We start from the raw sequence: 27,926 nt of genomic DNA, 5'->3' as shown, positions 1-27,926 counted from the left end.
AATGTGTAGGTACGTGCATAAAGTGTCTGTAGGAAGCTACGCCAGTGTCTCCGTGAGGTAATATAACAGATATGTTACTGTTGCTACTTTTCTTTATAATGCGGTTATGATATATGTAATAAAAATGCAGTCAACCTTGTAAAAAGTACATCGAAAACAATGGTTTATTAATAGAATTACCTTCATTTTGCTGAAGAATCTGATCAATTATTGGTCACTTTCCGTGTAAGCTGAATTTTCTAAGTCATGTGATTTCCCACTATGAGAGTAATAGTTCCAAATTATTCACAAATAAAAAATGAATTCAAGTATGTCCAAAGATTATAAACCCTTTCTTCAAAGATATCTTTTTAAGTCCACAAGCTTAATGTAATTAATTCAAATTTAAATATCCAAACTGGTAATATTTTGTTACCAAGAAATATGTGAAAGTTAATCAATTTATTCTTAATCCCGTTTATGAAATGTATAAAATACCGTGAATTTAACACGCCCGACACAAAATAAGTATGAGAAGACATTTTACCTGAAGGCAAGGAAATGAATGTATTTACAATTCGTAAAAAACGGAATATTTCAATAAAATCTGCTTCTCCTAAATTGTAAGCAAAATAAATATGTAGGCCAACGTTGTATATGTTGATTAATAAATTTGTACAATTTTTCGTTTTATAAACATTTTGTTACTGCATGAAAAGATTTAGATTTATACAGTTATAGGACAAGGGTAGAGAAGGAATTTCTCCTAGATTGCTAAGATGATGCATGTAATTAATTTTAACCCCCAAGTCAATAAAATGGACATTAACACTCAGCAGTGGGGCTACAGATTACGACAGTGGTCAAATCTAGACAATGTGTGAAATGATAAGAAGGAATGTGTAAAACAAAAAACTGCACATGTATTTGGCAACAGCACTGACTCTTTAAGTTTACAGTTTTGATGGCTTAGCTTTCTATTTCTTGTCTCAGTGTTTCATTGCTGCATAATTTTATTAATGTATCAAATGCAGTGAGATACATTTTTCTATCAAAAATGTGTGTCTCATCTCAACTATGTTCACAATGTAACTATATACAGCAAAAGCATTGATTTGTTTTTTATAATTAATGAAAATCACACGGCTCTTTTTCAACAAGTTCAGTGTCTGATTTCCTGAATTATTCCTTTGAATTTACATGTTTGTGGAGGTAAATATTATTTACTACACTTAGCTGAGAGTTATTCTTTGCACTGAAAGCAGTTTGCACTGTCTTCTCATCTTACGACGGACAATTGCTACACACTTTGTCATTGTATGGTCGACAGACTTCATTTACCAAACTTCACATAAGAGTTATTCTTTGCACTGAAAATCAGTCTCATTTTTATCAGTCATCCATGAAAGTCATTCTGAGTTAAGGTAGGTCTTTCTGCATTACTGTCATAGTCATTCTGGATTAATTCTGAATTAATGTCACTATCATTGTAGTAACTTGATTCAAAGTCATTCTGAATAAAGGTCACAGTTATTCTGACTTGTGATCGCTGTCATTTTGACCTCAAGGCATAGGCATTCTGAACTTGATTAAAAGTCATTCTGAATAAAGGTCACAGTTATTCTGACTTGTGATCGCAGTCATTTTGACTTAAGGGCATAGGCATTCTGAACTTGATTCAAAGACATTCTGAATAAAGGTCACAGTTATTCTGACTTGTAATCACAACTTCGAAGGACAAACACGTATCTTTTAAACTTCTAAAGATTATTTCATCTCGTAATATTTGAAGACATTCTGAATAAAGGTCACAGTTATTCTGACTTGTGATCGCTGTCATTTTGCTTTAAGGGCATAGGCATTCTGAACTTGATTCAAAGTAATTCTGAATAAAGGTCACAGTTATTATGACTTGTGATCGCAGTCATTTTGACTTAACGGCATAGGCATTCTGAACTTGATTCAAAAACATTCTGAATAAAGGTCACAGTTATTCTGACTTGTGATCGCTGTCATTTTGCTTTAAGGGCATAGGCATTCTGAACTTGATTCAAAGTCATTCTGAATAAAGGTCACAGTTATTATGACTGGTGATCGCAGTCATTTTGACTTAACGGCATAGGCATTCTGAACTTGATTCAAAAACATGCTGAATAAAGGTCACAGTTATTCTGACTTGTGATCGCAGTCATTTTGACTTAAGGGCATAGGCATTCTGAACTTGATTCAAAGACATTCTGAATAAAGGTCACAGTTATTCTGACTTGTGATCGTAGTCATTTTGATTTAAGGGCATAGGCATTCTGAACTTGATTCAAAGACATTCTGAATAAAGGTCACAGTTATTCTGACTTGTAATCACAACTTCGAAGGACAAACACGTATCTTTTAAACTTCTAAAGATTATTTCATCTCCTAATATTTATGTACTACCTTAAAATTTAGTTAATAATAATTTTTTAATTGCGAAATGTATATTTGTTATAATTTTGGTTTGCTTTTGCCCAATTATTGTAAATATAATTATAGTATATATACATGTGCCTAGCGGAATGTCACATCACATTCCCTGAGTAGATTTTAAAATCACTTATATAGAGCTCGTAGACTGTTCGTATTGCAGTTTTAAGCAACTGCATTCATATCATAATCTAATGAATTTCTAACTACCTTTAAGAGAGATTCTTTGATATATATGCGATTTATCTTCCCTTTTCATTCATATTTACTATCGTCAGTTTTGACATTTCTTGTACAGGCGAAACTCAACAATCTGATTTTATCCTGTTGTGTTATTTTTTATAAACTATGCATGATTGCACGTTTATTATAAAAACATTCAACCAGTCTTTTGTAAGTTTTTTATATAAATAAAAAGCAGTTACACTGATATGACATTTTTCATTATTCTATTATTATGATATTGACAAAATATTTACTTTTCACATAATAAGGCCACATTGAAAAAAACAAGCTAAACATATTAGAAATGGTAAGACAATAATGCATTATTTTATATAAAGAGAGTTGTTATCAAATCTTGTTAGTAGTACGAAAATACGAAAAATGAAAGAATCTATGCAAGATGTATTTGAAATTATTATTATTAAAGATGATGAAAAGTCATTTACTTTTCATTTTTTCCTCTCAATAATAAATGTTGAAATTCCAGCCAGATTGTATGCATTCTACACTGTATGTAGCATTGATATCGTAATTCTCTCACCTGTAAATCGCGGCGATCCACCGCAATTCACAGTAAATCACCGGCACTTCACCGCGATGCGCAGCGATATGTCTTCTCAATACACCGCAATCGATTTACTGCTTATGGTCACGGTGGAAGCTGTAAGACTACGGGGATGCAGGAAAAACGCGCCTCCCAGTGGCTCATAAAAGTGTCCGCGCTAGGGTCCAATCGCGGGGAAGCACGGACTTCGAAAAATCCGCGAGCCAGGGACTGTACTTGGAGTTTTGCACGGCATATGGTACAAAAATCTCCTCACACAAGTCAAATGGACTATACATTTAGAATTACATCCGGCGGTATATACCAAAACAACTTTGAACAATTCATTAACAAGGGGCTGCTAAAAACAATTTTCAAGCTGAAAATCATTTCTTATTTATATATTGAGTGCCTCAATCGGGAATCGTTACAATCGATCCGCTTCCCAGAAAATATGAGTTAGTATCAATTTTTGTACCGATGTGCAAGACGTTGTGGTTCGGACTAAATATGTGGATGCATATTACGCATAAGGAAAAAGCGTATTCATGAAAAAATTCGAAGTGAGACGCTCTGTGCACGTGCCGGAAGACCACATTTTTTATTCCATAGTATATCTTATTCGGAATATATCGCATGTTACCGTAGAGAGAGTGGTCCCGATTTTCGTTGCGATGACTCTAACTCCAATGTTGTAAGCGCAAGTTGGACGTGGTATGTTTAGCAGGAGACTTAGTAGAGTTGACTTTCTATAGTTTTTAAAATGTGTTATTTATTATGTTTATAAGCAAAATCATATACACAGAGAGACACTGCTTGACGGAAGAAATGTTCAATTGATTTATCATGATGTACTTTAAAACCTCTCTAAGAGATGATCCAAAACAGTTAACTTCGAATGTAATCTGATTGACTGTTCAATGTGCCTATTACAGAGTATATGTTTCAATATTGCATTACGAAAATGTAGTTGTTGATAATACTAGAAATTTATTATTAATTGTTTAAATAAAAAGAAAGTAAATAAAAACATGATTTATATTGAATATAAAGTAAATTTAACAGATGGACAAAAGAAAAAGTTGAACAACTGCATGGTAAAAACAAAACGGAAACGCCTTTGAAAAACAAAAATGGATTAGAAATTAAAAGTTCAATAGAAAAAAGAATAGTCAATTGTTGGGGCAGGGAATAACAACTATAAAAGCCTAGTACTAAATGGAAAGTATAAAACTAAGAAAGAAAGAAAAACAAAATGTTTTGTTTTGTTATGCCTGAGGCTAGTCTTAGACTTCCTTTGTTGCTAAGTTTGGCAAGGTATACAACCTGTTTCTCAGCAAAAACTAAAGAAATGATTTCCATTTGTTACATTTGCAGAAATAAATTTAGAGTTTTAAACTTATGTTTTCTTTAAAATATAAACCAGTGTCTAACTGAAATGGAAAACACGATTAAAAAATAAAGAAATAAAACATAGCGGGGTGAATTCAGAATAACAAAATTTAAAAGAGTGTGGATTAATATACTTAATTTATTGCATGAAACAGTCGATAATCCAAAGAAGAAGGAACATCATTTCTTCCTATTTCATTTCTCATTAAATATTCACTTTCTTTTGTATCTCTTTTAATTGTGATATGTAGTAATTCATTGAAAATTCATTCATAAAGTATAAGTTCAAGCTACTGCCAAAAATCTGTCAAAACTTCAAATCAGCTGAATAATTCTGAACAACTGTTAGAAAATAAGTCCTAAAAGTCTTAAAGTGAGTGATATTGTTGATCAAGACATCTGAAAAAAACAACAACATACATACAAATAATTATAAGAAACCATTACTGGTTTGTCCTATAAATAAAATAGCATGGCAGTAATGGCTCTATCGCTTATGGCTAAATCAATCGTCTGTACGTGTTATTGTTAAATATAAGCAGGATAACTGTTTCATTTTATTGAAAAATCGTAGTAGTCCTGTTTTAGGCTGATTTCTAACTAATTATTACACACTAAAGAGCTTATATGTAGGTTTTTGATTGACCCTAAAATTAAAAACGACGTTACTAGTACAGCCGAACTTCCTTTGTTCGAACCTTATGGAACATACAAAATTTGTGCTAGTTTTCGGTAGATGGTTTGCTGTGACCTGCCGAGGATCTTGCATGAATTATCCGAGTTAGGGCGACGGAGTTTGATCGAGTTTGAAAAGGTAATAAATCAATCTTAGGTAAGTCAAGTCAATAATCTTTTTACAGCATGAACAATGAAATTTTTAAAAAAAAAAACACTGATTTTCTTTTAAAATAGTCAAAATCCACGGCAAATAAAAAGATAGAGTCATGTGTTTGACAACTTGAATTTGAACCTCAGATGTTTGCATCAAAACATTCTCCTTGAAAGTTACAATTTTTGATAAAAGTTTCGAAACTCTTTTGCAGTTGCCGCAAATTATCGCGATATTTATGTAATTTTTTCCTTATGCTCCGGAATTTAAGCGGGATTTTATGCCGTAAATATTTGTTATAATAATTTATGCTCCAGATATTTTGGCGGGAAAATCTTATGTAACTAAATTTTGCTCGTAGAATAAGCACGCTTTTTTATTAATTTTCTAAAAGTTTTCTATGAGCATTTCTTTCTATTTTTGTTATAGTGCCAGTTTTGGCGTTTATGTAATTTTTGGCACCTACTTAAAGTATAAATAGAGCTACGGATAGATTATGTTAGTTCAGTTAAGGTTTTTGTTAGGAAAGATAAAAGTTAAAATTGGAGCGATGTGTTTAAAAGCTGGAGATTTAAAAGTGTATTCAGTTCAGTGGATTTTAGTGTTAGAAAAGTGTTATTAAAAGTGATGTTTGGAGTAAAGTGTTTTGGAGAGTGATCTTTGGAAAATGAAATGAAAATTAAAAGTTGTGTAAAAGTGAAATTTGTTTCTGATCAGTGTGACGAGAAACAAAATTGTTTTTGTCACGGGGTTCTTCGCTACATTCAGACGGTCCCGCAAACCGGATACTTGGGATGATATAAACTAACAAAGGAACAATATTTGTGGAAGTTATTCTGGAGGTGAGTTTGTCACAGTAGACATTAGACATGGCTTTCGTCTACTAAAGGTGTGAGGACGAGGTATAGGAATGTGCTACTCAAGGAAATTTCAAATGCGAAAAACTTGCTTCGGAGTGATGTAAGTACATTTGATAGAGATGAGTTCTCTAGAATTCTTCAAAAGTCAACTACTTTGTTAAAATCTTACTCTGAGAAGTTGGTCACACAAATGAACAAGTTAATTGAATGTCTCGGAGAAAGTGATCCTGAATTTCTAGACACTGCTATTGATGAGGATTTCCAGTTGAATTTCGAAGTAGAGAATTGTATCATTGATCTTGATATATTGAAAGAAAGTTTGAGCTTGAAAAGTGTATCTAATACCGCAAACGATTCCCAAGAAACGTCACCAGAAATAAACAGACTTGTGCATGTTCAGGAGCAAATGCAAAGACTAATGGAGTCACAAAGTGAGCAACAATGTAAGCTCTTTGCTCACATAGCTAGAACAGAAAGTACTCATAAGAGTTCAGTTAAACTTCCCAAATTAGACTTGAATGTGTTTTACGGTAACAAAATACAGTGGTGTGAGTTCTGGGACGCCTTTGAATGTGCAGTTCATAGAAACACTAATTTATCTGATATAGGTAAGTTCACGTACTTGCAAAGCAAGCTTGGAGGTGAGGCCAAACGATCCATTGCTGGTTTAACTTTGTCGAACGAGAATTATGCTGTAGCCATAGGGATCCTCCATGATAGATATGGGAAAAAGCAGGAGATTATAGAGCTTTACTGAATATCAAGAACCCAGTGAATACAGTAGATAGTTTGAAAGAATTTCTGGATAGTGTGGAGAATTACATTCGAAATTTGGAAGTGCTTGGTGAAAATACTAATCAACATGTATTTGTGCCGATGATTCGCACGAAGTTACCAGAGAAGGTTTTGCTCCGGACTGAATTCTTGATGGGAGCAAACGAAAACTGGACGGTTGATAAGTTGATATCGGAGTTGCATGGTTACATAGTCGCTCGAGAAAACTCAAAGAAAAAGACAGAATACCATGTAGATGGATCAAGATCTAATTCGTTTCAAAGTTCGATCAATGAACACCAGTCTGAGAGCAAGCCAACCCAAAGAGGCAAAGCGTATTTTAATAGATCCTATGGTAATTTTACTGGCAGATCAAACAGCACGACAGAGTCTCTGATGATTAACTCCGGTAGCTCTAGTTAAGACCTAGTGGAGCCAAAGCTTGTTCTGAAGTCTGCAAGTTTGTCAGAAGAAACATTGGAGTGTTGAGTGTACGAAATATAAATTAATTAAAGCAAGAAAACAAAAGAGAAAAGGATCTTGCTATCGGTGTTTAAAGGCTGGTCATACTGCAAAGGAGTGTAAATCTAACAGAGCTTGTGTATATTGTGGTGTATACAATGTGCATCATCGCAGTCTGTGTCCAACTCGTTTTAAGAAGAAGGCTACTTCTGAGTCAACAAATATGAGCTTGTCAGAGGGAACAAATTCTCTTGCAGAGTCAAACGAGGTTTCAAGCGAAAACGCCATGGTGTCAATCGGCAAGAGTGTTTTAATGCAAACTGCTACAACTGAAGTAAAGAAGTCGGATAGCAAAATTCTGTTAAAACGAGACTATTTTTAGACTATGGTTCGCAACTAACGTATATTTCTAGGACTAGGACTAAAGACAGACAGAGTAGAGGAGTTAAATGTAGTTACCTTTGGAAACAGTCAGTCTAGCACTATAAGAACCTCACAGATGTCTCTCTGTTTGAAGTTGAACAAGGGAGAATACATGAAAATAGATGCCAGCATAGTTCCTGTAATAAGTGGAAAGATACATAGAAAAACGCTTGACCTTTCAGTTATTGGCAGTCTCAACCATGTCTTGGACAGTTTGGATTTAGCAGATACATTCGCAAGTGAAAATGAGTCATCGAGTGTTGATTTGCTTATCGGAAATGGCTACTACCTTGACTTGATATTGCAACACAAAATAGAGGTTCTTCCAGGACTTTATCTCTTAAGTTCAAAGCTAGGCTGGATTCTGACAGGCAGGATACAAGATTCTGAGGAAAATTGTGATATTCCAAGTATGTTGACACTTACGTATCAGTCCAAAAGGGTACCTACAAGTTTGTTTCAAAGCATAGATAGTGAAGTGCAGACATCGACTGATTTAGAGGATTTTTGGAATATCGAGAAGATCGGTATTGCCGACAAGGTAAACAAGTGTGATAACGGATTTGCCATGGATAAATTCAAAGAGAGCATACATTTTGAAGACGAAAGATATGAAGTTTGTTGGCCGTGGAAGGATGAGATTCCCGAATTACCAACCAATCGAGAATTAGCCTATGGAAGGCTCAAGTCGTGTTTGAAGAAAATGAAAGATAAACCCGATCATCTTGAAAAGTTGATAAAGTAATCCAAGATCAGCTCAGTAAAGGCATAATTGAAAAGGTGGATGCCTCAGATTTAGATGGGATAGTACATTATATTCCCCATCACGCGGTCATTACACCGCAAAAGACTACTACAAAGTTAAGAATAGTCTATGACGCATCGGCAAAATTGGTGAAAGACAGTAAAAGTCTAAACGAATGCCTTTATAGGGGCCTTGATTAGTGTGGACTTCTAATGCAATTTCGACTCAACAAGTAGTACTCGTGTCGGATACAGAAAAGGCATTTCTGCAAATTGGCCTACGAAAAGACCAGAGAGATGTAACTAGATTTATGTGGGTGAGGGATATTCATTCCCAATCTTTAAGTTCCGGAAACATCGAGACTTACCGTTTTTGCAGAGTTCCGTTCGGAGTGATTTCTAGCCCGTTTTTACTCGGAGCTACAATAGAAGCTCATTTAGACTCATATGGTGAAGGTATAGCAGAAAAGTTGAAAGGAGACATATATGTGGATAACATTATTACCGGAGCATCAAGTGAAGAAGAAGCCATACACCTTTATCTGACGTCGAAGTCTACATTCAACAAAGCTTCGATGAATTTGCGAGAATGGTTGTCGAATAGCGCAAAAGTAAACGAATTTATGCCAACCAAAGATCGTGCAGAAGACAAAGACATGCATGTACTTGGTTACACATGGGACTCTAAAAAGGATACAATCGCTGTGAAACCGCCAAAGTACTTTGCTCCGTTCGACGTGCTCACTAAACGGAGTATTCTTAAGAAAGTTGCCTCTGTTTTCGATCCTTTAGGAATGTTTGCTCCGGTGACTTTACGGGGAAAGATGCTCTTACAAGAATTATGGAGCAAAGGATTTGGATGGGATGATGTGATAAACGACGATAGCATTCGGCAAAGGTGGACATCTATTACTCAGGATTTACAAGACATCACAAAGTACAAAATAACTTGATACATTAAGGGACGTGAAGAACAGGACGGTACTTTAAAGCTCTTGTGTTTCTGTGATGCTTCAACGTCTGCATACGCTACCGTCATTTACCTCCAACAAGAGTGTGCTACAGGAGCAAAGACAAGTCTAATATTTGCAAAGACTCGACTTGCGCCGGTTAAAGCACTTACAATACCGAAGTTAGAGTTACTGGCCATTCTAATTGGTGTTCGTTGCTTGCGCTTTGTGAAAACACAATTGCAGAAAGAAATCAAAAACATGTACCTATGGACAGACTCCCAAACAGAATTGTGTTGGATAAATAGTGACAAGGACTTGCCCATACAAAACAGAGTATCTGAAATCAAAAGTGTTGACAATTTGATAACAAGTTACATAAATACTAAGGAAAATCCAGCCGACGTCGCAACCAGAGGAACCACTCCACAGTTATTAAATGAAAACAGACTTTGGTGGTACGGTCCTGAAAAAATGAATGAAAATTCCAAGAAGTTGAAAACCGACAATGATTCAAGATCAAGACTTCTAAATGATGAAGTGACACACGAAGCCACGGCATTGTTAAACACTAACGAGAAAAGCGAGGACCAACACAAGATTCCCGAGACACCGTTTGATATAAACTTGAACAGATTTTCATCGTTCACAAAATTATTACGTGTGACTGTTATTGTGATGAGATTCATAAAAATGTTAAAGAAACAACATGTGCAAAAGGAATTTATGACCAGTTCGGAACTAGAGGAGGCAAGTAATCTGTGGATAAAGCACATTCAAAGGAAACATTACCCTACCGAAGCAAACGGATCCAGTGGTAGACAAATGAAGAATCTGCAGACACAGCTTGGTTTATTTGTGCATGGTAACGGTATGATTCGTTGTAAAGGGAGACTAGAGAACTCGGCTTTGACTGAAAGCACCAAGAGACCAATACTGTTACCTAGAAAGGAAAGATTAACGGATATTATTATAGAAAGAACAAATAGGGAAGTTCTGCATTCTGGTGTATCACAAACACTTGCCAGAGTAAGAAATAAGTACTGGATACCACAGGGACGCTCTGCAGTAAAGTCAGTGTTACGCATGTGTTTAATATGTCGAAGACACGAGGGAGGACCATACAGAATGCCCATTATGGCACCTTTACCATCTTCAAGAGTTCGAGAGTCATGTGCCTTTTCTAGAACTGGAATTGATTACCTTGGTCCTCTTAAAATCAAGACATCGGAAGGGCCGAGGAAAGTTTGGATATGCTTGTTCTCGTGTATGGTTACACGGGGTATTCATCTTGAAGTGCTTCAGGATATGTACTGAAGACATTTTTAGGATTTAAAAGGTTCATCAGTTTTCGTGGTGCTCCGGTAGAAATTCTTAGTGGCAATGATGCACAGTTCAAGCTTGCAAGCACAACACTCGAAGAATTATGGTGTAAAGTGATTCGAAATGAAGATGTGCAGTCCTATGTTTCAACGTCAGGAATACAATGGCGCTCTATTGTGGAATTAGCTCCCTGGGTGTGTGGGTTTTACGAGCGTTTGGTTGGCCTAGTCAAAAGATCACTTCGAAAATCGTTAGGTCGGCGGCTTTTGGTACTTATACAAACGATGATCAAGGAAATAGAGGCTGTGATAAATTCTCGACCTTTGGTGTATGTTGAAAATGACGTAGAGTCAACTGTGTCGCTTACTCCGGGCCATTTCTTGACATTGAACCCTAGAACCGGAATTCCAGATTCTGATGGAGATAACGATGATCGTGATTATGTAACAGAAGAAAGATCACTTCAAAACCTTTTACAGGTATGAAAAATAGGACAGAAAATATTAAACGATTTCTGGACTATTTGGAGAAATTAATATCTCATTTGCCTGCGTGAAAGGAAACAGACTTTCCTCAAGGCAGGGAGGGTTGTGTCATCTATCTTGCCGCAAAAAGACGATATAGAATTGTTAAAAGACAATGTGCCACGCGGCTGTTGGAAAATCGGAAGAATTACTGAAGTTAAACGAAGTAAAGATGGTGAAGTTAGATCAGCAAAAGTCAAGTTACTGAGTGGCAAATTTCTAAGAAGACCTCTTTACTTGCTGTATCTGATCAAGAGTAGTTCTTCTGAGAACACTGAAATTCCCACAGAAAATGTAGATCAACCCTTGAATTCTTCATAATTGAAGCAATATGACAGACCAGTTCGAAGAGCAGCAGAAATTGCCAGAGCCAATATGAAGCAAATATGCGAATAATAAGTTGATTCTTTTATTCAAAGGATAAACCGGAGTAAAACATAGTGTGAAGTGCAGTTTACCGTAACCAAGTAAACCGGAGCAAAGTGTATAGAGTGAAGTGATGCGTGTTGTTATCGAGTGTCGTGTCATTGTATACATAGTAGAGGATTAAGCACGGACTTTTCGTGCGTTTCATTGCTATATAATAATAATCGCACACATTTTGTTCACATTCTTTATCAAGTTATAGACAGATAAACACATTCATATAACATGGAAAAAGGACAGAAGTTTGTTTTGCGATACCTGTAACAGTTCTTACAAGTATAAACGTAATTTAGTCAAACATATAGATGAAAAAAATTCTGGCAAATTCTGGAGATGGTTGTTCAAGATTGTAGATCAACATTCTTGAGAAGGAACTTCTAGTTTGACCATCTCTGTTCAGTGCACAAGTTTAGTCGGGATGATGCACGAAGAAGAACATTAGCAGCAAAAGTTGAAGGTGACAAGGTTCTAGGTACAAGTACAAGCGAATACTCTAGTATTATGAGAATGTTAGCGAACATAATAGCGTGCTTGACATCGTATCAGAGGACGCTAATCCGCCAGACGACAGTAGTGATAGTCCTATTAGTGCAAATGACATTGAATCTTTAGTCAGTAAAGGGTCTCCTGAGCAAAAGAATGAAGCTAAGGGTGAAACCAGCACTCCTCAATCTGATTGTTATAGTGATATTTCTGAGGACGAAGTAATTTCGGATGTTAACTCCGAGGAAAATGCTCCACTCTCGCAGAATAAGACTAGTGCATACGATCAATTTTGAGAAAATTTACATTTACCGAGGTGACGATATTATCCTCGTTCAAGAATATGTATGTACTGATACGTCAACTTATGACTATTGACAAAGTTTGAACACATCTGCGGATGTCTCTAAATTGCTTTTTGTACTTTTAGCATGTGTAAATGTTGAGTTCTGCTCAACCCGGGGCTAGAGGGCGTGGACGGTAGCATGCATTTCCACTACCGTCCATGAACAGGCTCAATCAAACCGAGCCTGCAACATTTTCGTTTTTGTCGTGTTGAGCGACCTGTGAAGTTTCCATATTTCTCTATTTTATACAGAACAAAGTAAATAGGAGTTATATACGCATATTTAACCAAATCATGGACATTTAATGTGGGAATTGCTGTTTTGTCTTAGGTAAAGACTTAACATAGATGACTTTGTCAGTGTTTTGTATAATTTGTAACAGACTTATAAAGTAATGATATACTTACATGTTTTCTTTCAAAAAGTGATATTTTGTGTTTCTGTTTACAAGTGAAATGAGGATGTTAATTTTTTATGTTTCTTATCTTTAACTTATGTAAACTTCCTGGGCTGGGAATGTCGCAAATTAAAGTCATATTTATGTAATTTTTTCTTTATGCTCCGGAATTTACGCGGGATTTTTTGCCACTGTAAATATTTATTATAATATGCTCCGGATATTTTGGCGGGAAAATCTTATGCAACTAAATTTTGCTCACATAATAAGAACGTTTTTCTTGATTTTCTAAAACTTTTCTATGAGCATTTCTTTCTGTTATTGTTATAGTGCCAGTTTTGACGTTTATGTAATTTTTGGATACAACTGAAAGTATAAATAGAGCTACGGATAGACTATATTAGTTCAGTTCAGGTTTTTGTTAGGGAAGATAAAAGTTAAAGTTGGAGCTATGTGTTAAAAAGTTGGAGATTTAAAAGTGTATCCAGTTCAGTATAATTTGTATCAGACTTATAAAGTAATGATATACTTACATGTTTTCTTTCAAAGAGTGGTATTTTGTGTTTCTGATTACAAGTGAAATGAGGATGTTATTTTTTTATGTTTCTTACCTTTAACTTATGTAATATTCCTGGGCTTGGAATTAACGAATTAACGCGATATTTATGTATTTTTTTCCTTATGCTCCGGAATTTAAGCGGGATTTTATGCCACTGTAAATATTTGTTATAATATGCTCCGGATATTTTGGCGGGAAAATCTTATGTAACTAAATTTTGCTCACAGAATAAGCACGTTTTTCTTGATTTTCTAAAAGTTTTCTATGAGCATTTCTTTCTGTTATTGTTATGGTGCCAGTTTTGGCGTTTATGTAATTTTTGGCGCCAACTGAAAGTATAAATAGAGCTGCGGATAGATTATGTTAGTTCAGTTCAGGTTTTTGTTAGGAAAGATAAAAGTTAAAGTTAGAGCTATGTGTTAAAAAGTTGGAGATTTAAAAGTGTATTCAGTTCAGTGGATTTTAGTGTTAGAAAAGGGTTATTAAAGGTGATGTTTGGAGTAAAGTGTTTTGGAGAGTGATCTTTAGAAAAGTAAAAAAAAAAAAAATAAATAAAATTAAAAGTTGTGATAAAGTGAAATTTGTTTCTGATCAGTGTGACGAGGAGCAAAATTGTTCTTGTCACGGGGTTCATTGCCACAGCAGTGTAGATTTTAACGTCTACATAAACGGAATAGTGTTTATAACATGGAACTTTTTTTTGATCAGTTTAATATATTTTCCTATGATTAAAAAGAAACACTCATTAAAGAGAATTCCTATAGTTTTTTTCCTTCCATAGATTTTTTTTTCCAAATTCACATATATGATAGGAAAATTTGTGCAGAAAGCAATAAACAAATAAAAACAAGGGGTCCCCAGCCTTGTTTTTGTGAAAAATTATTTTGAACACACCGACTGTTGCTGAAACTGATAGCGATTTTTCAACATTTTCATAATTTTCTGATTTTTTTATACGCCCGAAGGGACGTATTATGTTATGACGCCGTCTATCCGTCCGTCCGTCCGTTAGCAATTTTGTGTCTGCTCTGTAACTTTTGAACCCCTTGAAGGATTTCAAAGAAACTTGACACAAATGTTCACCACACGGAGACGACGTGCAGAAGAGCGCTTGTTTCGGTTGACTAGCTTCAAGGTCAAGGTCACACTTAGGGGTCAAAGGTCATATGAGTGTGTTTCGTGTCCGCTCTGTAACTCTTGAACTGCTTGAAAGATTTCAAAGAAACTTGGCACAAATGTTCACCACACTGAGACGACATGCAAAGCGCTTGTTTCGGATGACTAGCTTTAAGGTCAAGGTCACATTTAGGACTGAAAGGTCATATATGACTTTGCTGTGTCCGCTCTGTAACTCTTGAACTGCTTGAAGGATTTCAAAGAAACTTAGCACAAATGTTCATCACACTAAGGCGACATGCAGAGCGCATATTTTGGATGACTCGCTTCAATGTCAAGGTCACACTTAGGGGTCAAACGTCATATATGACTTTGCTTTGTGTATATTGCTCTGCATTGCAGTGCTCTTGTTTTTATTTGGCAGATTCCTTTTTTGTTCTCTTACAATATTTTTTTTGTATTACTTCCCTTTTTTGTTACTATCAATAGCTTATTTTAAAATTTTTATTAATGGCCGTAGGGAAAAACCGAGACCATTTTTCTGTGTTACAACATGGATGGTACATCCAATTTTCAGATGTATTTTGAGATAACTTTACCTGGTAGGAATATTTTGTGGAATTTTCCCTTTTTGTTGTTCCTGTGCTTTGGGCTTCAACAGTCAAGTTCTTTAAATTTTGCTCCCATCCTCTGGTGTAACCCTTCGGGCGTATATTGCCCCGCTTGGCGGCGCTCTTGTTATAAATACCAACCAAAGTACGCATAAAGACAGCACAGTAAGGTTTATTCTTTCTACAGATTTTATTATATACTTATTTCATATCACAGTCATGTTTGTAATACAATATCATTACAATGATGCGTGCAAATGGGAAAATACCTGGTTTCATATTCACTTTTGTGAACTTTTTCCAATAAAAAATACTCGTAGTACAGAATATATTTTTTAAATTTTCAAAAAAATTGTTTCATAGAATTTTTTCCTGTTATCCTTGTGTATAAACAATTGTATTGTGAAAATGAAAATGGCTAAAAAGGTATGGGTCACCAGGCTAAATTTCATGTTACGACCGCTTGAATACAACACCCATTTAGACGAAAAAATGACCTGAACTTGACCAAATTGGTTACACGTATATCTGCTAGAAGTTAAAAAAAGTTTTAAAAATTCTTAATTCTTTCTTTAATTGAATACTAAGTAATCTGAATGGTGATATTGTCTGATCATTACTAAGTCAATTGTCTTACATTGTATGAACAACATTGTCTTTGTACTTAAATGCGATGTGAAAACACAACCACAAAAATGGCAAGATACCTGTCAGGCATGATACTTGTCAATACAACATAAACCAGTATTTACATTTGATTACTGATAAAACTTATCAAAAATGTTATTTCATTCAAGATTCTTCATATTTAAGATTATCTGTCACATGTTTCAACAAATGTTGACTTCACTTTAGTTTCCCATAGAAAGTGTCGGCTGCGCAGAAAGATGCGCATAAAAAACTATAGGACTTCCCTTTAAGTTGATAAAAACAGTTTTTAGACTTATTTAAGTTTAAATATTATATCTTATCTTGCAGTTTCAATACATATACTGAAGGATAACCTCATTTTGTTGATTTAACATTACACCGACACAAATAAAGGTCATATGGCGAATTTCCAGCTTCGATGGTGGACGAAGACCCCAAGCGCCCCTTCCGTGCATTATGTCATCACGAATGGGCACCTGGGTAGAACCATAGACCTTCCGTAAGCCAACTGGATGGCTCCCTCACATGAAGAATTCAACGTCCCGAGTGAAGCTCGAATCCACATTGATGACGGGCAAGTGATTTGAAGTCAGCGACCTTAACAACTCGGCCACGGAGGCGCCCGATGGATTACCTAAACAACGAGTTCTTGGTTCAAAAGTATTGAGATACACAGGACTGAAATAAATACAAAAAACTGGTAGGAAAACGAACAAGAGGGACATAATGACACTATACCGCTCACCTGTTAAACTTTGCCTTGAAATCATCAAGAAAACATCCTGACCAAATTTCATGAAGATAGGGTTATAAATAAGTCTTCTTAAGTGTTAACAAGCTTTTCCTTTGATTTAAGTGGTGACCTTAATTTTGACTTCATATGACCCAGTTTCTAACTTGTCCTAGAATGCATCAAGATGAACATTCTGACTAAGATTCATGAAGATAGGGTCATACATGTGGCCTCAAGAGTGTTAAAAACTGTTCCTTTCATTTGAATGGGTGACCTAGTTTATGACCCCACATGACCGAGTTTAAACTTAGCATAGAAATCATAACGATAAACATTCTGACTAAGTTTTATGAAGACAGAGTCATAAATGTGGCCCCCAGAACAATAACAAGCTTTCCTTTTGATTTGACCTGGTGACCTAGTTTTTAATCCCACATGGCCAAGTTTTGTAGCTGGTCTTAATATCATCTACATAAACAATTTGTGTAAGTTTGTATTAAATCAAAAAATAAATGAAACCTCTATATGGCTGAAAATTTTGCCCCTAGCAGGAGCAGTAACGCTAGAGTACATGACCGAATCTAGACGGTTTTCGAAAGGAACTGAGATTTTATTGTAACTTAAGTTGTGTGTAAGTCTGGTTAAACTCCTATGTAAAATGCCACTTCTGTTGTGTTCACAAGGTAAAAATAAAAAGAAATGGCTTTTTTTTTCAGGGGCGGTAACTTTCAAATCTATAATTTGATCTGCCAGATTCATTATGGAATCCAAGATCTATTGTTATTAAAGATATTTTGCAGTTTGTATCACATCAAACCATATACGAAATCTCTATATGTCTGCAAAAGCAGGAAAAGCAAATTTTGGCACTTTCAGGGACCAAAACTCTAGAATCTATGATAGAATCTAATAAATTTGCGAAAAGAAACGAGTTATTATGCCAATACAAATTCTGTGCAAGTTTCATTAAAAATGCAAAATGTGGTCTCTATCGTGTTCAAAAGCCAATAATAACAAATTTTGGAATTTTTAGGGGCCATAACTCATTATGGCAATAGAAGTTGCGTGCAATTTTGATATAAATCAAACGCAACATTTGGTCTCTGTCGTGTTCACAAGCCAAAAGTAGCAAATTTTGGCCTTTTAAAGTGCCATACCTCTGGAACCCAAGATGGGATCTGGCTAGAGTTTGAAACGAACCGAGATTTCATGCATGCAAATGCAAGTTATGTGCAAGTTTGACTAAAATTGATTGCTAAATGTGGTCTCTATCGTGTTCACAAGTCAAATATAGCAAATTGTTGCCCTTTAAGAAGCTATCACTCTGGAACCCAGGGTTGTATCTGGTCTGCTTTTCTAAAGGAAGCGAGATATCATGCCTATACAAATTGTGTGCAAGTTTGATTAAAATGATTGCAAAATATGGTCACTATCGTGTTCACAAGAAATGGTGGACAGACGACGGACGGAAGGACGAATGGCGATCACAAAATCTCATTCTGTCACTACGTGACAGGTAAACTAATAAAAAGTGAATTGCAGAGGCCTGACAAAGTTCTGTCCTGCTGGATACAATCTCACTTATATACACTATAGAAGGAGCGAATAAAGAACACTTACTTTCAGCTTCCTTGTCTGTCAATTTCTTGTCTGCCGCGATAATGTCTTTCTTTGTTGATTCCTTTTTATCTTTAAACATACGGATCACTTGCGTTACCTAAATTAAAAGACGAAACATTTCTTTTTTCATCTCAATACTTTTAAGTTACAAATGTAACTTTGGTTTATTTTTACTTTTGTTTCATTATTAAACGCACTTTTACATGCATTATAACAAAGGCTATATGTTTTGTAATTGAAATAATGGTTTCTGATCTTGTTAACTGTATTGTTTGCACGAGGTATGTTAGAAAATATATAACAAGTGCATTTGGATACTTATCTCAGAAACGCGTGCCACAATAATAGAAATAGATTTTTTCTGTATAAAGAAAACCTAAAAAGCAAAATAATAAACGTTTTTCATCAAAACTGTAAAGCCTTCCTTTAATCTGGAATATGTTTAATTCTTTAGTATTTGATATTACATCATAAGACATTTTATGTTTACATTGCCATGGTACCAAACAGATTATATATCAATCAATAATGATGTCCGCTTGATACCTATTAAAGAATAACGTTTTAATATTTTTGTAATTTAGTGCAAAAATATAACGCCGCAATTGAACGACGCCCTGACCAGTCGCATTGCCAAATGTCGCCTCGTAGAACGTTGCCTAGACAAACAGCGCCTTGCTTAATGTCGACCCGGCGAATCTCTCCCCGACACTTATCGCCCCACTTTCAATACAATCTCATTATTTTCACTCAGCTTTATAGATATTTTAAAAACGATTTTCATCAGTTTACAATTTTTGTGTCTGTTTACAGATTATTTCAGACAGAGATTCTAACATATGTAAGGTATTTCTAGATGCAGAAACGCAGTTGCCCTAAGTCGCTCACCTGACCTTGACTATTTAATCGTGAATAAATATAATTATGACACACTAAATCATAAATTATAATATTGTGTCAAGCATACAAAAACATACAACAGGCCTATCTTCAACAAATTTCAAGGAAAACCTTACAATGACTCTGTGGTTCAAAAGAAGAAGCTGTTTAAAAGTATTTTTATTTTTAATTCTTATCGCCCCAAACGAGGACAATGTGCCCCCGTTTGAATAACTTTAAGAGGGGACATTGCCAAGATGCTACAAACCAATTTTAGCGTATGAATTTTATTCTGTCAAGTACTTTCATAGAAGAAGATGTCTTAGTAAATTTATTGACGACTGACAACGGACGGCGGATGCCGGTTCATCATTATATGCTAAGGTATGACAGTACTTAGACGATACTAAACATACATGCAAAGTATACTAAACATACATGCAAAGTAAGGATAGTTACTCAGATGATGCTGATATATTCAGTTATTTTTGGCAGGAATAGTTTTCAGTAATCTCACGATCGCCTCTAAAATGCAAATTTAAACATCATCCTATAGAAAAGATATCTAGGGATTAGTGCAAACACCTCGTATCTACTAGGTTTTACTTTTTTCTAAAGAAAATGATAGCGTTAGATGCCGTTGATAATATGTAAAAAATTGATAGCTATGTCATAATTTAATTTATTCAAATATATACTCACCGTCATAAGAAAATACCACTCTGAACATATTTTTATTTTTGTCTAAGCAATCCAGCTTGAAATTTAAATGGTTATAAACTGGTAAACACTGGGTGTGTCATTGGGCGTTTATTCCTCGGACGGAATTGAGTCGAATCGGATCACGTAGCTTGAGTAAAAGCTTCAACACCGGGAACGGAAAGTGGAGTTTTACAGCTATGTTTACGTCGCTTGTTTCCATAACTGACGAGGGTAAACCAATATTTCTACCAAAGTAGTGTAATTCCTTCATTCAATTAATATTTTATTTTGTTAAAAGTTATCATATGTTTATTTCGCCACGATGTTTCTTTGACATTGAAATTGTACCTACTGATTTCGCCATACTGTTCTTGCATTGTTCACGGTCATCCCGATTAGGAGGCGGTGTGAAATTCTAACTCGAGAACAACTTTCTTTGGTTTGGTTCGTGTCATTAGGGTGATTCTATCTCATTTCGGACACTGAAGAACAAGAAGAACGAAGCGCCAAAGGCCGCCTTGAATGGCAACATAACAAAGTGTGTATTTTCTTATGACGTTTAGTATATTTATTTGTAAGGAAACCATTTATTCCATATTTTGCTTGTTCAAAATTTGTATTTTATTTTTCTATGCATTTGTTTTAGCCTTAAACCCAGCTATATGATATAAATATACATTATCTAGTGACAAGCTGTACTAGGTCTAACACATTAAGAGCAGTTATTATTGTAGTTGTCATGTAAAACAAACTACTCGTACTTCCTGTTTTTTAAGTAAAATGATAGTTTAACTCAATATAGTGCTGTTTCCTGAGCCATACTCTAGCATGCTGAGATACAGTCATTTTCTAGATTACATTTGCAATCAATATTTGTTATTTGTGGCAAAACAAAGTATCCGTATGCACATTTTTGCATTTACCTTGGAGGTAAGGAACCAATTGAAAAAAATGTTCTGTCAGAAAGTTTTCGATAACATTACAACATCTTACCACCTTCAGGATAAAATATTTTACATTTTGTACATTCTGTGAATGTGTACTTGTTTGAAATATTGGTGCAATTAAAAACTAATGTTAGAACACATGTTATTCAAAACTCTTGCAGTATCAACCAATAAAAGTTGAATAAAAATTATATTTTAAAAGGCTCCTTATTTTGACAGCAATTGTAAGCTTTTAATACTCTTGACTTTTGTAGATTAGATTTAAAATAAAAAACCAATATTCTGAAATAAGGGAATCTTCAAGAAGCATCGAAGACAATATCAAAAAGCAAAAACCGGAGACTCGTTTTGATTAAATTTGTTACTGCATTTTATAACACACGAGCTTAGCTCAAATCATATTACCCATTAGATGCCATGTGACCTTAGTTGTTAAAACTAAAACTTATTGAGAGGTGAACAGTAAGCGTGATTTATCGTTATTCGAGTCTATCTTCGGTTTATGCCAATTTGACTTGGGCGTAATTAAGTCTGTTTAATGAACCAAGAAATCAACAAAAATATTAAAGCTACCAAGATGCAACAGTGTTATGTATACTGGTATATTAGGTTATTTTCAATTAAAGCTCCTTGTACAAAAGCTCTCGGATCTCAGGTCAGCTTCCCGGTTTTTTACAGTTTAGGTTTATGAAAAGTCGCAAAGGACAGCATCATTTATAGAAGGATTTGAAACCCGGTTAATTGGTTCAGGAGTCAATAAAAATCTCAATACCAGAAAGCATAGCGCCTTCTCTCACTTCTGATAATAGTTTTCTGTCAAATGTTATTCAGATGAGTCAAATGCTGATGAAGAAGAACATAAAGTTTACCATAGTTGATTAGAACGATCACTGAACAAGATGTATATGATGTGTCCACCAAAGAACAAGTTGATAGTTAACTATTGTATAAACCTGTTGAAACCTGAGCAAATAATGTGAAAGTGATGCGGAGGAACAGGATAAAATTTAAAGAGGGTTAAGCTGTAATTCATTGTTAAAACAATGAAACAAATGAAGAAGCAGAATGGGTTTAAAAAATTGTTACAAACTGACAGGACAACCAAGTAGTATTGTAAAATCCGTCAAAACAAAAGATGCTGACGTAAGTGTACAAAAACAAAAGTAAACTAAGAAACATATAAATATTATAAAAGATCAAGCTAAACTTCCTTAATAAAAGTAATAAGAGGGGATATCTACAATGTCCAGCAAGTTGCAATCAAGTACGAACCAGGTTTTCACTAACTGTTCAAATCAGAAAACGAACAGGACACAGAATGATGTTTTTACAAACAAACTCAAGTTATTCAAACACATGATGAAACAATGAAAGATCAATCTGATAGTATTCATCAGCAATAATCAAGGGAAGTTCGATGTGTGAGCTGTGTGAATGAATGAAGATACAAGTTGACAGTGATAGCCAATAGACTGGCATAACAAAATAACACACTGATACTATGAACGAACAATATGACAGTAAACAAGAGCATGAACATGTCAAGACACAAACTGATACTGTTAAACAATGTGATGAACAAGCTGAAATCAAAAACAAAGTTAAAACCGTTCAGGGAAAAGCTGTTCAACAAAATAAATTGATAGACAACTAATGACTTTATGTCGTGTTATTGGTACTGTTTAGTTTCTCAGCATGACCATTTCGGCCTGGGTGGTCCTAATACTCCCGCTTTCATAGCCTTGGGTATTGTATAATCACCCCTTGGACATGGTGCCTGTTTTTTAATTTTGTCTTTTGACAGTTCCTGTGATATGCAGGCTCCATAACTTCAGATCCCATTTCTAAATACCAGTCGTTTAGTTCTGCCCATTATTTTCTCGTTTGGGGCAAACCCATTACTTTATCTGGGGACCAAACACCGCTTTTCACGGAATTACACGATAAAACCTTGTATCATTGAAGGTTCAATGTTCACTGCCGTTTGAATACATCTGCGGATGTCTCTAAATTGCTTTTTGTACTTTTAGCATAGGTAAATGTTGAGTTTTGCTCAACCCGGAGCTAGAGGGCGTGGATGGTAGCATGCATTTCCACTACCGTCCATGAACAGGCTCAATCAAACCGAGCCTCCAACATTTTTCGTTTTTGTCGTGTTGAGCGACCTGTTTCCACATTTTCTATTTTATTATCACAGCAGCGTTGTTCGTGCCGTGTGGCGGCCGTAAAATGTCTCCTCGTACATTCAATAAGGGTTGTTATATTTCGATCTTCCCAGATCGTTCAGCACGATTTTTATGTCGTGTTATTTGTACTGTTTAGTTTCTCAGCATGACCATTTCGGCCTGGGTGGTTCCAATATTTCCCGCTTTCATAGCCTTGGGTATTGTGTATGCAATAGAAACTGTATTTTTCAATAAATCTTCATGAATTTATGTCAGAATGATTATCTTGATAAAATCTAGGCCTAGTTCGAAAATGAGTCATCTGAGGTCAAGAAGTAGGTCACTAGGTCAAATAAAAACAACATTGTGTATGCGATGGAGGTTGTATTTTTCAATTAATCTTCATGAATTTTGGCCAGAATTATTGCCTTAATGACATCTAGGTCAAGTTCAAATAAGGGTCATCTGGGATCAAAAAGTAGGTCACTAGGTCAAATCAAAGGGAAACTTTGTGTATGCGATAGAGGCAGTATTTTTCAATTTATCTTCTTAAAATTCAGTCAAAATGATTGCCTTAATGAATTCTAGTCAAGTTTGAAATGGGTCATCTTAGGTCAAATAGTAGGTCACTAGGTCAAATCAAGGAAAAACTTTGTGTATGCGATAGAGGTTGTATTTTTCAATTAATCTTCATGAAAGTGGCCAGAATGATGAAAAATAGGTCACTAGGTCAAATCAAAGGAAAACATTGTGTATGCAATAGAGGCTGTATTTTTTAATACATTTTCGTGAATTTTTGTCACAATGATTACCTTGATAAAATCTAGGCCTAGTTCGAAAATGGGTCATCTTAGATCAAAAAGTAGGTCACTTGCTGAAATCAAAGAGAAACATAGTGTATGCGATAGAGGCTATATTTTTCGATTGATCTTCCTAAAATTAAGTCAGAATGATTTCCTTGATAAAATTTAGGTAGAATTTGAATATGGGTTATCTAGGGTCAAAAAGTAGGTCAATAGCTTAAATCGAAGAAAACCTGGTGTATGCGATAGAGGCTGTATTTTTCTACTGATCTTCAGGAAATTTTGTCTGAATGATAGCCTTGATGAATTTTAGGTCAAGTTTGAATATGGGTCATCTTAGGTCAAAAAGTAGGTCACTTGCTTAAATCAAAGGAAAACCTAGTGTATGCGATAGAGGCTGTATTTTTCAATTGATCTTCCAAAAATTAAGTCAGAATGATTTCCGTGATGAAATTTAGGTAGAATTTGGATATGGGTCATCTAGGGTCAAAAAGTAGGTCACTAGCTTAACTCGAAGAAAAACCTTGTGTATGCGATAGAGGCTGTATTTTTCTACTGATCTTCATGAAATTTTGTCAGAATGATAGCCTTGATTAAATCTAGATTAAGTTCGAATATGGGTCATCTGGGTTCAAAAACTAGGTCACTAGGTCAAATAAAGGATAACCTTGATACAATCTAGGCCTGGTTCAAAAATGGGTCATCTTAGGTCAAAAAGTAGGTCACTTGCTCAACTCAAAGGAAAACCTTGTGTATGCGATAGACACTGTATTTTTCAATTTATCTTCCTAAAATTAAGTCAGAATGATTTCCTTGATGAAATTTAGGTAGAATTTGAATATGGGTCATCTAGAGTCAAAAAGTAGGTCACTAGCTTAACTCGAAGAAAAACCTGGTGTATGCAATAGAGGCTGTATTTTTCTACTGATCTTCATGAAATTTTGTCAAAATAATAGCCTTGATTAAATCTAGATTAAGTTCGAATATGAGTCATCTGGGTTCAAAACCTAGGTCACTAGATCAAATCAAGGATTATCTTGATAAAGTCTAGGCCTAGTTCGAAAATGGGTCATCTTAGGTCAAAAAGTAGGTCACTTGCTCAAATCAAAGGAAAACCTTGTGTATGCAAAAGGGGCTGCATTTTACACTTGATTTTCATAAAATTTGGTCAGAATGGATGCCTTGATGAAATATAGGTCAAGTTCAATATTTGTAGTCTGGGGTCAAAAACTAGGTCATATGGTCAAATCAAAGGAAACCTTGTGTATGCGATAGAGGCTGTATTTTTCAACTGATCTTCATGAAATTTGGTCAGAATAATAGCCATGATGAAAGCTAGGTCAAGTTTGAATATGGATCATCTGGAGTCAAAATCTAGGTCACTAGGTCAAATCAAAGGAAATACTTGTTTATTCTCAAGATTTTTGCTCCAATTTTATTGATAATTGGTCAGAATATTTTTTTTCAATGAAATCACTAGGTCAAACATGTTTACACTGTTATGGTGTGTTATGGTGTGTTTCTTAGGTGAGCGACCTAGGGCCATCTTGGCCCTCTTGTTTTATCAACAAATTACGTCACAGCGAGTGCATAGTTAACGAGAATAATTGAAATGTTAATATCAGTTGATAAATGGTATTGATCCATAAAAAGAGGAAAACCACGATAAAAACTCGCCAATCAATGAGTTATCCGTAAGCGGCCAGCTGATCACCGAGCACGTGAAAAGTGCCATGTAAGATTTCTTCATGCAAGCTTTAAATTACACCATTGTTTACTATAATAAGTATATAACCAAGCAGCCTTACTCTTTCTTAATTTTAACTAGAAAATCCACCGTCTGGTGACCATTTGTTTGAGGAATCAGAATTATTTGAATAATCTTGGTAGAAGGTCGCAGAAAGAGCATTTCTGTGAAATTGTTTTAAAAATCAGACAAGCAGTTTCACAAAAGAAGACTTTTAAAAGTTCAAATAAACACATATTTTGAAACTGACCTCGTCCTACGGTGGCCTTGATGTTTTTTTTAAATGAATTGGAATAGTTTAAACAATCTTAGTAGTGTGTTACATACGAACCATTTGTGTAAAACTATTTTTGTATAATTGTTAAAAATATTATTACTTTGATTATACCAGATTTATATAGCGCCTCTTTATGACAAACACGTCCAAAAGTAGCCATTCAGGGCGCAAAATTCTTTCCTTAGTGGTAAAGACACAGAACGAGCTGACCAGAGGGACATTATGACATAAAACCCCAAGACCCGAGGGGAGAAATCCTTTTAAGATACAAGTCAGGTCGGCTTACTTACAAATGTAGCCTAGCTCTTTGCGAATAGACAAAGTGTATAGCCTGGTGTATAGTACCGATACACGCGAAGTCGTGTTTCCTGAGAAGAACCAGTAATGGCCTCTTAGTTAGGTTGAAGACACTCGGTATTACAGAAATTGGCAGTGCCAGGACCGGCATTAGAACCCTGGACCACGGGATTTACAGTGAAGCGTGCTAACACTAGACCATCGGGTCATCCGAAATTTATTTTTGTTGTGTTTAACGTCACACCGACACAATTATAGGTCACATGGCGACTTTCCAGCTTTGATGGCGGAGGAAGACCCCAAATGCCCCTCCGTGCATGATTTCATCACGACATCACCTTGGTAGAGCCATCGACCTTCCGTAAGCCAGCTGGATGGCTTCTTCATATGAAGAAATCAACGCCCCAAATGAGGCTCGAACGAACCCACATCGATGAGGGGTAGGCGATTTGAAGTCAGCGACGTTAACCACTAGGCCACGGAGGCCCCACCTGAAATCGGACCAGCAGTTTTACACAAGAAGAGTTTTAAAATTTCCATTATAAACATGTTTACATACATACACGCCAACTGACGGCCATGTTATTTGATGAATAATTTGAGGACCATTTGTTTGAAAATCGGAACTCGGTTTAGGGAGGAGAATTTTTTGAAGATTTTTTCATTGTTTCCTCTTACCTCTCCTCTGTGCAACCAAGCTGAATTGTTTGGTCGAGGACCACCAAAGGAGTATCGAGGCCAAGATTCATCAAAATCCACTCAGTTGTTTTGGAATGTCGTTTAAAGTAATGCTGACGGACGGACGGTCGAACGCACACACACAGGCACACTTACACGACAATTTCATACACAGCGTGATCATAATAGTCAAAATCAAGAAACAATCTAACTTACTTATGCATCATATACCTGTACCAAAATACGGTCGAGTTTTTGGTCATTTGGAAATGCGTTGAAAAGGTTCAAATGATTTGTTAAGAAGCATAAAATTTCAGCATATATCAATCAGAGCATTGAATGAATAATTATGATTATTTCATGCAAATGACCACTTTTATTTTTGAGAAATCATGTTACAGTCTCGTCTTGTCCCTTAATTGAGATCAATTGAAACTGATGATTCCAGATACCAAGTCGGGTGTTCTCGGTGCTTACGAAAAGTTCCGAATTTTATTTTCTATGACAAGCACGCGTGATGACGTCACAATTTCCTGTTTTCTATAAATGGACGGACAGGAAAAAGCAAACACAAACAAAATATCGAAATTAGTCAATGAAATGAGGGGTAAAGGAAGCAAAAGAAGACTGCTAAACAAAAACACAACAGCTGAGCATTCCAAAACGAAACTGAAAAAGGTGAATGAAGGCATTTAGACCAAAACGAAGTGGAATATGTTTGGATTAGCCTGGCTCCCTGGCTACATGGTTATTTTTTTATATAAATACTGGAAGCAAAATAATAAAATCTTTAGCCTCTAAAATAGCACATTTTATCTGATGGCTGAACCATACAGCCTGGTAAAAGTTGGCCAATGTAACCCTTGATTACCCCTGTAAACTGTTAACTACTGAGAAACCTATCAATGGTAAGGCAATTAACTATGCTACCTAATGACAAGTTCTCCTTACCAATTTGAGAAAACATCCAAGATGTTGTTATTTTCTGGAAAAGTATAA

The 27,926-nt window shown here is 35.4% G+C and overlaps 2 protein-coding genes across 2 annotated transcripts; both read left to right on the top strand.

Moving 5' to 3' along the window:
• Positions 1-6,479: 6,479 nt before the first annotated feature.
• LOC128554493 (uncharacterized) lies at positions 6,480-7,046 on the top strand. The gene has a single exon (XM_053535768.1). It carries the CDS (start codon positions 6,480-6,482, stop codon positions 7,044-7,046), a length of 567 nt encoding a protein of 188 aa, XP_053391743.1.
• A 2,857-nt stretch (positions 7,047-9,903) lies between these two features.
• On the top strand, positions 9,904-10,959 carry LOC128554492 (uncharacterized). The gene has a single exon (XM_053535766.1). The coding sequence runs from the start codon at positions 9,904-9,906 to the stop codon at positions 10,957-10,959; it is 1,056 nt and encodes a 351-aa protein (XP_053391741.1).
• Positions 10,960-27,926: the final 16,967 nt, after the last annotated feature.

This window comes from Mercenaria mercenaria, unplaced genomic scaffold (assembly GCF_021730395.1).
Source record: "Mercenaria mercenaria strain notata unplaced genomic scaffold, MADL_Memer_1 contig_5075, whole genome shotgun sequence".
Classification (NCBI taxonomy): domain Eukaryota; kingdom Metazoa; phylum Mollusca; class Bivalvia; order Venerida; family Veneridae; genus Mercenaria; species Mercenaria mercenaria.
The sequence above is the reverse complement of the archived record's forward strand: the minus strand, read 5'-3'. Positions and strand labels throughout refer to the sequence as shown.